General features: G+C 37.8%; 2 protein-coding genes across 5 annotated transcripts in view; both read left to right on the top strand.

The window, feature by feature from the left end:
• Positions 1 to 17577, top strand: part of LOC121730067 (glucose-6-phosphate isomerase) — a 262618-nt gene that overhangs the window by 197809 nt on the left and 47232 nt on the right. The window lies entirely within an intron of this gene.
• The window catches only part of LOC121729996 (sodium- and chloride-dependent transporter XTRP3A), a 39147-nt gene that overhangs the window by 16873 nt on the left and 4697 nt on the right, over positions 1 to 17577 (top strand). For all 4 annotated transcript variants that reach the window (XM_042118791.1, XM_042118816.1, XM_042118808.1 and 1 more), the window contains exons 3-7: positions 6734 to 6966; positions 9720 to 9950; positions 10583 to 10693; positions 12019 to 12260; positions 17132 to 17282. In XM_042118791.1, the coding sequence (XP_041974725.1) occupies positions 6734 to 6966; positions 9720 to 9950; positions 10583 to 10693; positions 12019 to 12260; positions 17132 to 17282 (968 nt within the window). The remainder of the gene's footprint in view (positions 1 to 6733; positions 6967 to 9719; positions 9951 to 10582; positions 10694 to 12018; positions 12261 to 17131; positions 17283 to 17577) is intronic.

The raw sequence follows: 17577 nt of genomic DNA, 5'->3' as shown, positions 1-17577 counted from the left end.
TTTTAAAGCTTATTTAGCCCCCCAATTACACAACTTTACCCATAAACTATTTATCATTGATAGGTTTAGCCCCAATTACACCAACGTCTGTTAGTGTTAACAGCTTGTTAAAATATCCTGTCTTCTCTTTCATTCATATGAAAAACGAAACAGCTAACGTGATACTAATTCGAGCATTAACTTTAACAGTCGTTGGTGAAATTTGGTCTTAAGGTTACGTCACTGCCTGCACAGATAAAGTACTGAGTTATTTAATATCGTAGAATAGATATAACAATCGAAAAAAATAAAGACTTAAATGTAAGAATGTAATATCCTGTCTTCTCTTTCATTCATATGAAAAACGAAACAGCTAACGTGATACTAATTCGAGCATTAACTTTAACAGTCGTTGGTGAAATTTGGTCTTAAGGTTACGTCACTGCCTGCACAGATAAAGTACTGAGTTATTTAATATCGTAGAATAGATATAACAATCGAAAAAAATCGAGACTTAAATGTAAGATGATACCACCTCTTATAGAAAGACTTTTGAGCAAGCGTCAGCGCGATGTAGAAGACGCACGGCGCCATCTATTATGAATTTTTTGAACAAATTTACGACCCTTACAACCCTTTTTTCCAGTAAAAAAGTAGCCTATGTCCTTTCTCAGGCTTTAGACTATCAGTATACAAAATTTCATTACAATCGGTTCGGTAGTTTTGGCGTTTGGCGTGAAAGCGAGACTGACAGACAGACAGACAGACAGAGATACTTTCGCATTCATAATATTAGTACAGATTATGTGCACACTGCACAGCTGTTTTTGGGTATTTTGATTAATTAAGGGCCGTGCTACACCGGAATGGCAGCGGCGAGGCGAGCACTTTCAGCGCTGCTATTCCGGTGTAGCGCGCTGCGCGGCCCTAAGAGGGGTACCACTTACCAGGGTTTTAAAAAGTTTTTAAATTTGACACAAATTTTGTTGACACCGCGCGCTATAAACTAAAGTCCACGCGGACGAAGTCGCGGGCAACAGCTAGTTATGAATAAAAACAATAATATATAATAAAGTAGGTATGATTAGTTCTGTTATAATAATGAAGTAAAAAATAAAGCGCCATCTGTTTTCATATATTAGAATTAAAATGTTGATTGCATTGATATATTTTCTGGATGGAATATAGGCCAACACAACACACTCGAACTCCTTAGAAATGCAGTAGGAGTTCTATAAGATAAGATAGATTGATTATTATTATAGCAAGTGATAATATTATTAAACATAATATTCTAACGTATTAAAAACTATAAACAAAAACATAATAACTAATAAGTATGATTAGTTCTATGTTAGAACGAAGTTAAAAAGAAAAGCGCCATCTGTTGAATCGTATTAGAACTAAAATGTTCATTGCATCGCGTCGATATATTTCTGGATTTTTTATAATATTATACATAAAATATATTTAAGATTTTTGAAATATTATTTTAATACACATCCAAGACCCAGGAACATTGAAAACTTTTTGTTCCGCCTGCGGGACTCGAACCCAGGACCCCCGGGATGAGCGCTGGCCACGCGCAATGCGAAGTAATTTTCATCGATATTTTCATGGAAATAAGATATTTTCCCACATCAAAATGTAGCCTATGTCCTTTCTCAGACTCTAGAATAACTGTGTACAAAATTTCATTGCAATCGGTTCAGTAGTTTTGGCGTGAAAGCGAGACAGACAGACAGACAGACAGACAGACAGAGATACTTTCGCATTTATAATATTAGTATAGATAGTATATAGTATATAGTATAGTATAGTTCTATAAGATAAGATAGATTGATTATTATTATAGCAAGTGATAATATTATTAAACATAATATTCTAACGAATTAAAAACTATAAACAAAAACATAATAACTAATAAGTATGATTAGTTCTATGTTACAACGAAGTAAAAAAAAGCGCCATCTGTTGAATCGTATTAGAACTAAAATGTTCATTGCATCGCGTCGATATATTTCTGGATTTTTTATAATATTATACATAAAATATATTTAAGATTTTTGAAATATTGTTTTAATACACATCCAAGACCCAGGAACATTGAAAACTTTTTGTTCCGCCTGCGGGACTCGAACCCAGGACCCCCGGGATGAGCGCTGGCCACGCGCAATGCGAAGTAATTTTCATCGATATTTTCATGGAAATAAGATATTTTCCCACATCAAAATGTAGCCTATGTCCTTTCTCAGACTCTAGAATAACTGTGTACAAAATTTCATTGCAATCGGTTCAGTAGTTTTGGCGTGAAAGCGAGACAGACAGACAGACAGACAGACAGACAGACAGACAGACAGAGATACTTTCGCATTTATAATATTAGTATAGATTAATATTTTCACAGCATTAAATGTTAAATTATTTGTCGCCGTGTTTTACCAAGCTCCTCCGAAACGGGTAGACCAATTTTCACCGAGATTGTGAATGGGTCAACAATATATTTTATGCCAAAAACATATATTGCAAACTACGAATAATAAAAACTAAGGAAACGTAACTCCCATACTTCAACCGTTTTAAATTTGGCTCCTTTTCGAACACTAAAATATGACAATTCAGATTTTCGCCAAGGTAAGATTTATCCCAGGTAACGTATCATAATATTGCGCGCCGGACGACAGCCTGCGCGGTTATTGTCATTGTCATAGTTATGAAACAAATAATTGTCAAAAGCGGATAGTATTATGCAGTATACACCAAGCACATCTACTATCACGAAGAAACGAGCACATAATTTTTTTTTTTAAATTACACATTTTCCTCTGATACATATAACACCGATAATAATTATAATATACATATAATAATTATGAACAAACCTTGTACGACTCGGGCGAATCTAAAACTGTCCGAGCACCTAGAGAAGACGTTTTCAGATTAAAAAATCTATGACTCGACCGGAGAAATTCTACGTTCTCACAGAAAACCGGCGTAAAACAGCGTTGTGCGCTGTGTTTCGCCGAGTGAGTGAGTTTACCGGAGGCCCAATTCCATGCCCTAATTATTCCATCAGGTGACCCTTTGCTCGTTTCCCCCATAATGTAATAAATTTTTCATAAAAAATTTTATTACATTATGTTTTTTTTTTGTTTTATTGTAAAAAAATCCGTAGCAAGAAATATGAGAATACCCATATCATCTTATAACGCATTTATAATAGTATAATGTCAGCCAGACCCTAAAATTTCGTTTATGATTAAATTGTTGCATCTTGCATAACACTGACCATGGCGACTTTGTAAAAATTTTGTAATTATATTATTTTTTGCTTATTGCACTTTTAGAGTAACATGTGAGTTTAATAAGACAAACACAAAGAGACCAGCTTAATTTTATGCAAATACCCTAGAATCCAACTTAAATAAACCATTTTTTTTTTGAGTCGACAAAAATACAAGAAATTTAAGCATAATTTTAAACAATTCACTTACAGATGAAAGGTTATTCCTGTATTAAAAGTATATGTATGACTTCTACACCATTCCACAGGGCATTTAGGCATTTTAACAACAAAAATATTGTAAAAAGCTACGTAAAAAGTAAGTAAACAAACCTATGTAAACAAATTGTAAAATGAGTTTGACAAAATTGTCATGTCAATCTGGTTGAATGTCACTCGAGTATATATACACGAAAAATGTGTACCGAACACATGGATAAATATGCATGTATTCGGGTCACATTTTGTAGCCTTTTGGTGCACTTTTTTTGACGGAGTTACTCTTCCTTAGTTTTTATTATTCGTAGATTGCAAAGCAATGTTTGCTGGGTCAGCCAGATTTATAATACAGAAGTCGGTGGCGTTGTGAGAACTGAAAAGAGAATGAGTCACTATAGATAGAAGTGAGTTTTATATTTTAGTTATTAATCTGACAAATATCAGAATTATTAACAATTTTAAAGATCCGAGAACTAGATACTTTGTAAATGGGAAAGTTGGTTGAAACCTCTAAGGGTCACCGCAGATATACAATTTCAAGTTGGTCGACTATCGTACAAGTTACAACTAAATTGCGTGGTTTCTTTTACAACTTTTTTTAAATTAAAAACTTCTCTAGCGGCGTTGAGCACTTTTGTGGGATGGGTAAAAACTGTGAAACTCGCGTCAGATTCTCGTGCTGATCGAAAAACCGTAAGACTTGGAGATTAGTGTTGTAACATCGAAATCGATTAATCGAACAATCCATTGTTTTTTTTCGATTGACGATATTTTTTAATCGATTGTAAGGGTTTCGATTAATTAAAAAAATCGATTTTCATAAAAAAATGGTTAAAAAAAAATGCACAACGTTAATAATCAAGTTTTCACTTCTGCCGGCACTCCCGGAGTGCAACCCGTCTTTTTTTTAATTTGTAGATGGTGTCGGTGTCCAATTAGTTATACAATTTAGTTGGATGCAATATGCGAGCTCTCATAATATTATGTCGCTATAGCTATTGGTATACTATGCGATTTAGTTGGCCAACTTGAAATCGTAAGTCTGCGGTCGCTCTACGCTGACATACTCGTAGGTTCTATGTAGGTTGTAGTCGTCTAAACTATCGATGTTACTTCCCGCGAGTTTAGACTAGATAACAGCTGAGGCACACAATATATAATAGTACCTACTCCGCTGAGGTTCGTAGAACAATGTATTGATTGTACTCATATACCTTAGGCCCACTTGCGCAGATTTTAGTTAAAGTTAATCCCGGATTAAACGTTAACTCTTTCGTAAAATACTTATTATAAAGAATTTAAGAGATAACACACTATTTAACCCGGTATTAACTTTAACCTGGACACAGAATAGTACAAGTAACCGGGATCCACGCAAGTGGACCTTATTAAGAACTACCTAGACAGGTATCATGTAGACACACTCCCGACACACTTTGCTCTGTCGCACGAATAATAATTAATACTTTTTTTGTGTTATGTTTCCCCCAAATAATTACAAACTAGTTGGTCGCCCTGGCTCCGCCCGTGGCACATACATATTATTACAAAGCCTATAGCACTCAGGGACATCTTATCTATACGTTGGTGAAATAATTTTTTAAATCGATCCAAGAGTTCCTGAGATTATCGCGTTCAACAAACAACAAACTCTTCAGCTTTATAATATTACTAGCTGTTGCCCGCGACTTCGTCCGCGTTAGTATAGTAGATTACGTCCCAAGTATTATTTATTGTACAAAAATATTCAATGTACAGCATTGACTTTCCTACGATTTTATTATATATAGATGTTGCGCGCGGCTTCGCCTGCGTAATGTAGGAATTTCACGCGACCGTACATATTTCCGCAAAAATATATTGTAATATTACATTAAAATATTAAAATTTAATATACATTCTAATCAGAGTATTAAAAACTGAATATATAACCATATTGTGTAGGTAAGTCAGCTATATAAATAGGTAATAGGTATTATAGTGCCCTTTCAGTGACAGGTACTGTTTTGTCTCACGCGATATCCAAATTACCGAAGTTCTAGCTTTCATGTTGATTATAAGACGTAAATCGAGAGTCTGATTCTCGTACTTCGAATCTCGGTCTTACGCACTGACTCATGCCCGAAAGCACCAATTTAACATGTGTGCGAGCGGGACAGCCTGAGAATCCTAAGTAAATCAAGCTCCAAATTTTCCGCATAAAGTGATAAGAACAGCTGCGGCTTCCATTTCTCCTGAACGATCTTGAGGCTGTGCGCTGCCAATTCTATCCCTCTATTTTCATCTCAACTAAAATATTCACTTAATTTATTTTACTAGATTTCGCCCGGAACTCCGTGGCGCCAAAGTTAGTTTATCTCGCGGGAACCGTGCATTTTTCCGGGATAAAACGTATCCGAGAGTCGAGACTCAAAGTATCTCCATAATAAACAGCAAAATCGGTTAACAGCGGTTTGGGCGTCAAAAGGTAACAGACAGACGGACAGACACACTTTCGTATAATTTTAGTATGGATAAACGTTAACAAAATAACTTTCGAATCTTCCAACGTATTCTGAATGGTTAGGCACATTTGTGGTTCAGTTCAGTTGGGATCAATATCGCGAAGCACGTTATGTAACTCCGCGCTTGTGCCTTTATTGTACGGACTTAAATGTACTGTTTTTATACAACCATTTTCGAGTTCTCTGCAAATAAATGGATGCGTTTTTATTAAGCTTTTACTCGTTTTGAAGCTTTTACTCAGTAAATTACTTATCTTGCCTCTTGGCAGCTTTTTCAGAGGTTTTCTGGTAGCGTGTAATAGGTACGAGCGTCATTACCAAATATTTGAATGTTGCTTATAAAAAGTAACATGGGCATAGGCTTAATAGATGTGAGATTACTACCACTACTTAAGATACCTCATACACGCCCAGACGGTCGAAATTTCTGTCATCATGACATCATTTTCGGTTCGGAATAGTTATCACAGATCAGCCGAGTGGGGGTCCCATCCAGGTATTCTTTTCGGTTAGTACTTCTAAGTGCGTTCACATCATTACCGTGCGTTTTTTTACCGGGCAATTGGCCCACTACACATTCCCTCTGCAACTCCTGTGTCGCCAAGATCAACAGTGGGAACTAACCACGAAAACCATTTGATCTAAATCTGTCTTGGGAACCGCAACGAAATTAATCAGAAGAAAGGTGGGAGCAGTAGGAGATAATGACCGTACTTTAAGCCCTCACTCATCAACACCATTGTTCCAGGCGCATTCCTCATCCCGTTCCTCATAATGCTGGTGCTGGAGGGCATCCCGTTGTTCCTCATCGAGATGGCGATCGGGCAGCGCATGCGACTGGGGTCGCTGGGCGTGTGGAACACCATCCACCCGTGGCTGGGCGGCATCGGGATCTCCAGCTGCATCGTGACTCTCTTCGTCGCGTTGTACTACAACGTCATCATCACATGGGTCTTCTTCTACCTCTTTAATAGTATACGGGTGAGTTTTGAGACAAAACTATTAAGATGCTATTACTTGCTGCCGTAGACACATTTTGTGATTTCTTTAATTCACTACCGCACTCAGTAAGACATCAATTCAAATTAATCGAGAGTTTGACAAATAGTGTATGGGACTTAATCAATAATATGTCAAAATCTTCATTTAATTACATTTAAGTAATTATTATTAATGATCATCTCTGAGTGCGATAGTTAATGAAGAATTTGATATACACTGCATACATTTACTGTCAAACTCCTCATAAAAAGTTAAAAAGTACTTAGGTTTGGTTGCACCAGAGGCGTGGTTGAAGTTAAAGTTATGGTCAAAGTTCAAAAAAGACGTTTTTGTATGATGACAGCGTTAGTTCCTTTTTTCGCCACGTTCATTTAAAGCCTTGTCGAGCTCAAGGTTATGGTTAAATATGGCGTCCATTTTTGACTTTAACCAAAGATTTGACATTTTGCATTGTAGTTATAGTTACATTTAAAGTTAGTTGGTGCAACCCAACCTAAGTAGTACTAAGTTAGTACATTGTGTCCATGTGCAGTCGTCAGTGTTAGCACAGTGTAATAGTTACGCTATAAAGTATAGAGCATACCAATAATAATATTACTGGAGTCCTACGAGGGCGAGGCAGGGAAGCCAGTGTCGCCAAGCTGGTCTAAATTGGCGTCGATTAGATGTTTCCCCCTTAAAACGATTGATTGGACACCGATGGACCACAATCGATCCGGACACATAACCATATCCTTATAGAATACAGATATTAGAAAAACACCTGATTTGACTTGATTTTGAAAATTGTGAACGTTTATTGTAATATAATAGGAGGATTATTATTAGTAATGTTAAATCACCTTGTAGGCGAATAATAATAATAATTTATTATCACACTATCGCGTTAGGTAATACCTAACTATTATTACTAATCTAATATATAAAAATAAGTCGGGTTTTCCTTCCTGACGCTATCCAGAACGCACGAACCGATTTCCACGGTTTTGCATTCGTTGGAAAGGTCTCGGGCTCTGTGAGGTCTATAGAAAAAAAAATCAGAAAAATAAACTCCAAGAGAAAAGCAAGAAAACAGGGAAAATCATTTTTCACATACAGCGCCATCTCTGATACATAGCATGTACTACAACGGCGCCAGTGCGTTGTGACTTGTGTGTGAGTATCCCTCCCGAAAATAAGTAGGTACGTTTCATTTTGAAGCGCGATATAATATAACCGATATCCACGCGGGCGGAGCCGCGGGCGGAAAACTAGTCATTTTTAATAGCGACACTTTGTTATTATTAAAATGATTGGGATTTCTTAATTCATTTCATTTGTTTTAATCACTCGTCAAATGTATTTAAATAGTGTAAGCATAAGTGACGAATTAGATTTAACACCGTTGTACTTTACGCTCGTTATATCTATTGTGTTCGCAATAAAAATAATGCGCAATTTAATATGAAAACATTTCTTTGAAATATTCATACAGCTACAACTTTCTTAGAAATCCCCGTAAATTTTTTTTCATACTTACATATTATTAATGTTGTTTTAGCTAGATATTGCTAGAAATAGTATTATACTACATTTTATGTCATGGATTTCCTATTTTATCAAGTATTTGTTAGAAATATCAAAATAATAATATGACGTGCTTACACGTGCAACACGTGATGGACAACGAAGGGTGAAGCCAAACGAGCGTAATTTGTGAGTTGTGAGTCGCAGAATTTCGGCTGGCAGAAATTCTGCTGCATTTAGTTTTATACAAAAGTCCTGTTTGATTCACACGAGCGTAATTTTGTGAGTCATGATTTGTATGAAAATATATTTACGCGGCAGAAATTCTGCGACTCACGACTCACAAAATTACTCTCGTTTGGCTTCACCCTAAGGGAGATCTCGTGTAGAGGGACATTTACGTCTTGAATTGCATACGGCCGATGATTATACCTAGGTGACTGTTGAAGAAGTTAAATTACTGAATATTGCGTATCATCAATATAATAATATCGCCTTCTTTTCTTAATAAGAAGAAATTAGAGAGGTGTCGTTTTTGATCCACGATTAACTTCTTTAAAGTCAAGAACCGAAGCGATATGTACGTGGCGACGCATAAACACCGATATAAATAATTAAAATGTCAATTTGGTGTAAACTGACCTTTAGAGGTTACGTTTACATGTTTTGCACTGACCGCAGAATTGCCTTGGGATAATTTACGCTACCCGGTTAATACTTTTAACAGATACCCACCATTTGTAAATTCGCTTGCATCATTGCCAAATTGCAAAATTCAGATTTAGCGTAAGTACGTGTCTCTTTCGCCTTTAGATTGCAGGGAGTACCTATCGAGTGCAAATGTTGCCAAAATTAAGCTGTGTCGAAACACTAATATATTCGTACACAAACATATCGCTACTTCTCTCTTTAATTCCTGCACATTATTGCTGTATCGTTTACACATCCTCGTGGAAACGAGATAGCACTAGTGTGCACAGAAAATGTTGCAAATGTTCCTAAATTTCCATCAACTTTTTCCCTAGACTTCCAGCTTACATACAGCTTCTATCCCTCAGCAGAGCGCGGACTCTCTCCTTTGATTCCCTCAGTTATTATACAGCTCCACTACTCCGCAACAAAGCGAATCTTCTTACTTGGTAATGATTCTCTCCCCGAGCTGAGCGTGGACTCTCTCCTTTGATTCCCTCAGTTTCTTAGTAATAATACAGCTTGTTTTCCCCCAGCTGAGTGCGGACTCCCTTCCCTGGGCGCATTGCCCCGCCGACAACGGGACCGCGGAGGCGGAGTGCAACAAGGCATCGGCCACCGTCTACTTCTGGTACCGCGAGGCGCTGGACGCCGCGCCCAGCATCGAGGACCCGGGAGTGCCGCGCTGGTGGATAGTCCTGTACCTGCTGCTCGCCTGGATCATCGTCTTCTTCATCGTGATGAAGGGCATCCAGAGCAGCGGCAAGGTGGGTGTTTTAAGGTCACAGCACACATATCAACTCGGAAAGACATCGGCACCGTATCGCCTCGAGCCGTTCAATATTGTTTGTATGAAACTTCCTATTGCAACGCACACTAAGCGGAACCGTAACGTAATCGCCTCGCCTCGGAAGGGGACAGCGGTCGGCGAGCCGTAAGCGAGGCGTCGTCTAGCCGTATCCGAGTTGACGTACAGGCGCTACTGATACGCTTTGTTAATACGTGCATACGTTAGGTTGACACCTGGTTGACGGCGTGGCGAAGGCGATACTGTGACGATCCCTTTCCGAGTTGATATGTGTGCTGTGGCCATTAAGCGACTTACAGACGAACAGCACTAGTCGATGGCACGCGTCGATGGGAGTCGACGGCTGCCGTCGACAAGTGCCGTTTGTCTCTAAGAGCACTTAGCCTAATAATCTTCCAATAATGAGGCATTGTATGATACCTGAGTTTTGTTAAATACATACTATCTTTAATTATTTTTACTTAGTTTATCAATTAACTGTCTCATAACCATAAAAAAAACGAATAGAATCAAGCCGAAAGTCGATGACAACATGGTTATACTCGAAGTTTATCCTAAACTATCTAAAGTGATGTTTTATTTTGTCTACAGGTGGTCTACTTTACGTCTCTCTTCCCCTACGCTGTGCTCACTATATTCTTCGTTAGAGGCATCACTTTGCCCGGCTCCGCCGATGGGATCTGGCACATGTACAAGCCTAAGGTACGTTTTTTATACCTTTTTATATTTTCTTTACTACTTTTCTTTAATGAGGAAAAGAGTCAAAACTCTTGCATATCCAGTATCTTATTGAGCGCTTGGCACTGAATCTGATAAATTATAGAAAAAATTAAAAAAAAACATCTAAAAGTAAATTTACGTAGAGGTCTCGTAGCATACTGCTACGGGGACCGCTACGTGCTACGTGCTACGCGCTATGAGCTACGCGTAGCGTTATGTAGCAGCGCTACACACGCGTAGCTATTAGGTGGTTGCGTGACGCGTGTAGTGTGCATTTCGTGTTACGTTAGCGTTCGTTTCGTATTTTCCGCCACTAAACTAACTTTTTCATTTAAGAGGCTACTGACCCAAGAAATCAAACATCGTCCTTCTCTCTTCACACAGGTGAAAAAGGACGACGAGGAATCATCGCCGAGTTAGTTTTACTGTGAATAAAAGACGAACTGTAATGATTATGAAAAAAGTATTTTGAGCAAATGTAGGTTTTATCAATGCCTTTTTAGATATTAAACAATATTAAAGAAAAGACAGCAAACTTCGAAGATCCAAGCAAAAATGTATTTTTTCAGTATTATCGTGTTTTCGTCTTGAGCATTTAATCTTCATGAACTGAAGTTACTTGTGTAAAAAAATCAGTTTTCCAGACTTTGATAGATAGATTTTGAGATCTAGGTTTAAGTATGTAGTCAAGTTAGGGTCAGGTGCATTCAGCTCCGAACACAGACAGCTGAAAAATACGAAACAATTACGTTAACTGTAAAATGAGTTGACACGTGAACTTTAATACACATACCATTGAAATGTTAAGGTTATACAAGGTGTAACAAAATAATAATTTAACGTGTGTAGACTGCAGTAGGTGTCTCTTGTAAAGAGTTCACTGTGAAAGTAGTGGCGCTGAAGGAGTTACTTTTTTAACGATTTGCGCCGAATTATGAATCATGTTTCAAATGTCAGTGTATATTATTCACCTTCAAGCTGTACTGACATATTAATGTCAGCACCGAACACGCCGTACGCGCTGTTCGCGTCGAACGCTCCGCATAGTACTTAGGGCCAGGCCACAACACTGCGTTGCGATGTCGCCACGCAAGAATTTCCGATAGTATAGCACTCTTTACATCGGAAATTTTTACGATGCGTTCTGCGGCGTCGTAGATTTATACGATGCGACGCCGCAACGCATGGTTGTGGCCTGGCCCTTACTCGAAATACAGCGCGTACGGTGCGGACGAATGTGCGAGGTTTTTTCGGCGCGTGCCTGCTGATAAATGTGCGATCACCTATATGTTACTTTTCTGTCGCAGCTGGATAAGCTGCTGGACCCGACAGTGTGGCTGGACGCGGCGACGCAGGTGTTCTACTCGTTCGGCCTGGCGTTCGGTTCGCTGATCGCGTTCGGCTCGTACAACCCGCCCGACAACAACTGCGTTCGCGACGTGTTGCTGGTCTCCGTCTGCAACGCGCTCACCGCCATCTACGCGTCGGTCGTCATCTTCAGCATCCTCGGCTTTAAGGCCTACACCATGGTCGAGAAGTGCATCTCCAAGTGAGTATAGAATGTTTAAGGCAATATAGGTAACCTAACCTTTTCTTCAAATATGTGATGGCGATGTAAGTTCAAGTGTAACATACGACCAAGACGAATCTTATAATAGCTTTCAAGCTCAAATACTATGAATCGTTAAGCTTGATTGTGCCAATAATAATTACACAATTATTCCTTCCAGCGCATTCGATTATAATACCAGTCAAGTGCAAGGAAGACTTGCATAAAAGTTTCGCAAGAAAGGAATGCAAATAATGTTTGGCTGCTAAAATTCGCCAACCTAAAAATTTACCGCGCACATTTATCGGCACGCACGCGCCTAAAGCGCTGCATTTTAGAATTCGTTGTATGAAATCACAGACTACTAAGGGGATACTACGAGTACGTATATGAAATGATGAAACCTTGCACATTCGTCCACACGTACGCGTTTCGTGTACTATGCGGTGCGTACGACGCGTACGGTAAGGACAAATGCGCGATCAGGGTTATATCTGAATTTTGATATTCATGGACACGACTGATGCTATAAATAATCCCGCCAACTTGGTATAATTTCACTGTAATTTTGCATGAGAAATATCGATATAATGATGATGCTAGTGACGGAATCGCAATCTAAATTGAATGCGAGCCTTGAATGAGGTTACGTAACCTCCACCGAGGGGCTTAGCGTAAGACTTCCCCGGCTGCAAATAGATGATTTATGAAACACCTCCACTTATTGCACAAAATATATTCGCTGAAGATTGCTATTTGCAGATGATCAATGTGGTTTTATGATAGGAGTTTACCTCAGCTCTCAATAAAAATTATTGAATGATAAACTTCTGTGAGAACCTCTGAATTTTTATCCGGCCATTAAAGATAGAACATCTTTATTGTTTAATGCCCTGATAAAATGAACGTTATTAAATTTCTTATTAAGCACATCATTCAAATGTTAATGAAAAAAGATAATATTTAATTTACGTTAAATATTCCCTTCCGCTAATAAAACCGTTTGAATAATTTAATCTTTTGGCAAGAAAAATCGCACTGTTTTTGGCAACAACAAGGCTTGAGAAATTCAATGAACACATTTTATAGAGGTTTAAATTGCTATAAGTATACTAGGTATACTATATATTATAATAACATGTCGCAGTTATCTAGGTAAATTGGCTAGCAAACTATAATTACTATAAACTAAATTCATTTTGAAAATTATTAACATTACCTACATATCTTTTTAAATGTAATACGTTAATAATTTTCAAAACGAATCGTTTTAATAAAATCTATCTAAATAGATCTATTCTTAGCTTAATTTATATTTTACGGTTCTAAGTTCTTACAGTAGGAAACTTGTAAACGGCCTAGGCATCGAATTGACTAGCCATTTCAACTAGGTGGCTGCGAGTTGCGACATATCAAGCCTACGCTACAGGATAAGGAAAACATAACAAAACATAATAGCTCTTTATATTTCTCGCCGTTCTAGTATCTATGGCCCTTCAAGGGAAGCAATTACTTGTAGGTACATTTATATCTGTGGAAATCTTTTTTTATGATCCGTTACAATACTATAATGGGGCATCGTAAAATATCATTGTCGACGCTAAAAGGTTCCTTTAATGACGGTAATGGAAAATTTGTGGAATTTCTCCGCTTTATTGATTTTTAGGGTTCCGTACCCAAAGGGTAAAAACGGGACCCTATAGTAAGACTTCGATGTCAGTTCGCACTCCGTCTGTCTGACTGTCTCTCGAGTCTTCGGGCCGTATCTTAAGAACCGCAACAGCTAAACTTCTGAAATTGGCACAGCTTGTGTATTTCTGTTGCTGTTATAACAACAAATACTAAAAATAATATATATTTAAGGGGGAGGGCTCCTATACAACAAACGTGATTTTTTAGCCTTTTTTGCTCTTAATCAATAAAATAAATATGTAAGATACAAATACAAAATCATAATTGACAATTTCTTGGTAACTTTCGCCCTATAATTATTGTAAGTTTTGTTAGGCATTATAATTTTTAAGAATTTATAATGCAGAGCGTTAAGAGGATTCCACACCGCCGTTTTTCCATACAAACGCTGTCCCCTGTTTCCTCCCTGGATAATGCCGGTAGAGTTATGATTTTTTTCCTGAATATCTATGGCCACTATTAGCATGTCCCTATGTTTTCTTTTTTTTCATAATTTAATTATTAAAAAAGATAAGAACGTCCGAAAACCCAAAAAAATGGCAAAATTTTCCTCTGCGTTCAAACACCCAGAAAACAAAACTGGCTAAAATATATAAAAAAAATAAAACATAGGAACACAGCTCAAGCCTTGCTTTAATTCTTAATGAAAAAAGTACTTAAATCTGTTAAGTTTTGGAGAAGGAATCAGCGGACAACGAATCGAAGATTTTCTGTTCTTTTATTAGAACTTTTGTCGTGTTATCTCTATCGCGCTCTGCGGTGGGAGACTTGAGATTGGTGAGACAGCAATACATTTTCAAATACCTATTTTCAATTTCTCTTGCCCCTGGTGTAACCTCTTAAGAGGATTCCACACCGCCATTTTTTCCATACAAACGTTGTCCCCTGTTTCCTCCCTGGATAATGCTAGTAGAGTTATAATTTTTTTCCTGAATATCTACGGCCACTAATACAATGTCCCTATGTTTTCTTTTTTTTCATAATTTAATTATTAAATAAGATATGAACGTTCAAAAACCCAAAAAAATGGCCAGATTTTCCACTGTGTTCAAACGTCCAGAAAACAGATTTGGATAGATTATACAAAAAAAGCAAAACATAGGAACACAGCTCAAGCCTTTTTTTAATCTTTAATGAAAAAAGTACTTAAATCGGTTAAGTTTTGGAGAAGGAATCAGGGGACAACGAATCGTTGATTTTCTGGATTTTCTGCAGTTGTCTCTATCGCGTTCTGCGGTATAGGCTTGAGGTAAGGGAGACAGCTATAGATATTACACGTACTTTTTTTTCATTTCTCTAGCCGCTGTGGTATCCTCTTAAACGGTCCAGTGCGTAGCGAAGTTGCCCACAACTTTTATTAACATTTATTATTTCTCATTTCCTGTCTCGTATAATATTGTGTAAGTAATAATTGTGATTGAATGCTCAATGAGCGCTATTTATTTGTTTACGAGATCTCAAATGTCGGGTCAAATGGAACATTATACAATCTGTGCACTGTCCACGTCTATAAAGAATGCTATAAAGATAAGTTCATAGTTCATACTGCGGGGATTTTATGCGACCGTGGCGACCAGACTGATTATTATTGAAGTTATGTTTGCAAATATACTTATGAGCTGAATATACACGCCTCCGTGCTCTAGTGGTATAGAGCGCGGTTCTTGACTCGGAGGTAGTGGGTTCGATTCCCGCGTTGGAAACATGCTATTTCCAAGTTTGGTTAGGACAATGCAGGCTGATCACCTGATTGTCTGACAAGTAAGATGATCCATGCGTCGGATGGGCATGTAAAAAGTCGGTCCTGCGCCTGGTCTCTCGCCAGTCGTGTCGATCTTCCGTCCCACTGGGTTATGAGAGTAAAGGAATAGAGAGTGCTCTTGTGTACTGTGCATACACTTGGGCACTATAAAATTACTCCTAGTTTCAATGAAATCGACCACCGTCACCGAAACCGGTGTGGGAGCTATTATAGGTATACAGAGTGTAACGAAACAAACTGATAATACTTTAGAGTGTGTATGTGTCCCTATAGAGTTCACAATGAAAGTAGCAGCATATAACAATTTTTAACGTTTGTATAGGCAAATTCATGAAGCTTGGGAGCTTTCACATACAAACCATAAAAAATGTTCTTTCAGCTCTACTACTTTCACAGTGAACTCTTTACATAATACAAGAAACACACACACACACACACGGCACACCCTAAAGTAAGTATTAATACTTTGTCTTTTTTCACCCTTCTTCCATACCAATCACAAAATTAAGGATCTCTTCAGTCTTAGGTCTTGATTTAAACCTACTTGTACTAGTATATTTCGCTTTTAGATGGGATTGGGTACAATATAATAATTTAAACCTTTAAAACTTTTTTGATAGAAATTAGAAATATTTTGTACTTATAAAAAAATATGGGCGGAAATAATAACAATAAATAGACTAAAACCCTATAAAAAACCTATCCAACACAAAACTATTGACTTTTAGATCAACTATAATTGTTTTATTAACATTGACATTCTCTTCCATACCTTTTGATTCACATAATGCATTTATTGATTAGGGCACACAGCCCACGCGATACAATAATCACATAAATTACTTGATAACCTTCCAAAATACTTAAGCAGAAGCGTATATTTATCGTCCATGAAAATATTCGTGCCCTAAAAATGCAACTGATGAAATCGTATAGTTAAATTTAGTAAATGTCAGCGGTCAGACCTGACCTTATTGGTGTTACCGGAACGTTCCAAAATAGCTCGGCTGCTCGGAAATACTTCCATCGAGAGGATAACAAAATAATTAAGTCTATTTATACCGGCTTTGACAATCGACACCCCTTTCCTTTGACCCCGGATAATTCCATGAATATGGTAATTTAGACTTCCACATTAAAAAGCCTGAGGTACAGTTTTGATCAAAAGAATGTTACGGTTTCGTTTTTATTTCGGTACCTTGGGACTTGGTGTTATTTAAACTTTCAGGCCCACTTGCGCCAATACGCTTAGTGTCATGGCGCTTGAGATTCGTTATGTCCATAGAGCAAATGAATACAGGTCAAATAATTTATAGTTTTGAATTTTGACAAACCACTTCGGTTCCTAAATTCCTAGAACAACTAAAGCAAATTGTCCAAGACCAAAGTACTATAATGATATATTTCGCGTTTCCAGGGAGATCAAGGTGCTGGCTCTGCACCACATCGGCGCCTTCACGCTCAACTCCACCGAGGAGTACTACAAGGAGGAGTTCCCCAACCTCAACTCCACCGTCACTAGTGCCTTGAACCTCACTGGGTGCTCCATGAGCAAACAATTGGAGGAGGTGAGTATTCGAAAGCAAAACCCTGAACATAGCTATAGGCTGGCGATCAAATCTCACAGCTGTATTAGTCTCGCTAGTGCTTCGAATGCTGAATTCCTTTCATTTTGTTATTTAAATGGTAACTTAGCTAAAAGCGCTATAAATGCAAAGGTTGCTACGGACATGTTGGAAGAACAACATCACCACATAAAGTAAAAATATATGTAGAACTGAAGAAAAACGCTGAAAATACACAAGAAAAACATTTCTCAAACTTATGGCCGCTTACTGATATTAATAATATCTATGGACGCTT

This window comes from Aricia agestis, chromosome 1 (assembly GCF_905147365.1).
Source record: "Aricia agestis chromosome 1, ilAriAges1.1, whole genome shotgun sequence".
Lineage (NCBI taxonomy): Eukaryota > Metazoa > Arthropoda > Insecta > Lepidoptera > Lycaenidae > Aricia > Aricia agestis.
The sequence above is the reverse complement of the archived record's forward strand: the minus strand, read 5'-3'. Positions and strand labels throughout refer to the sequence as shown.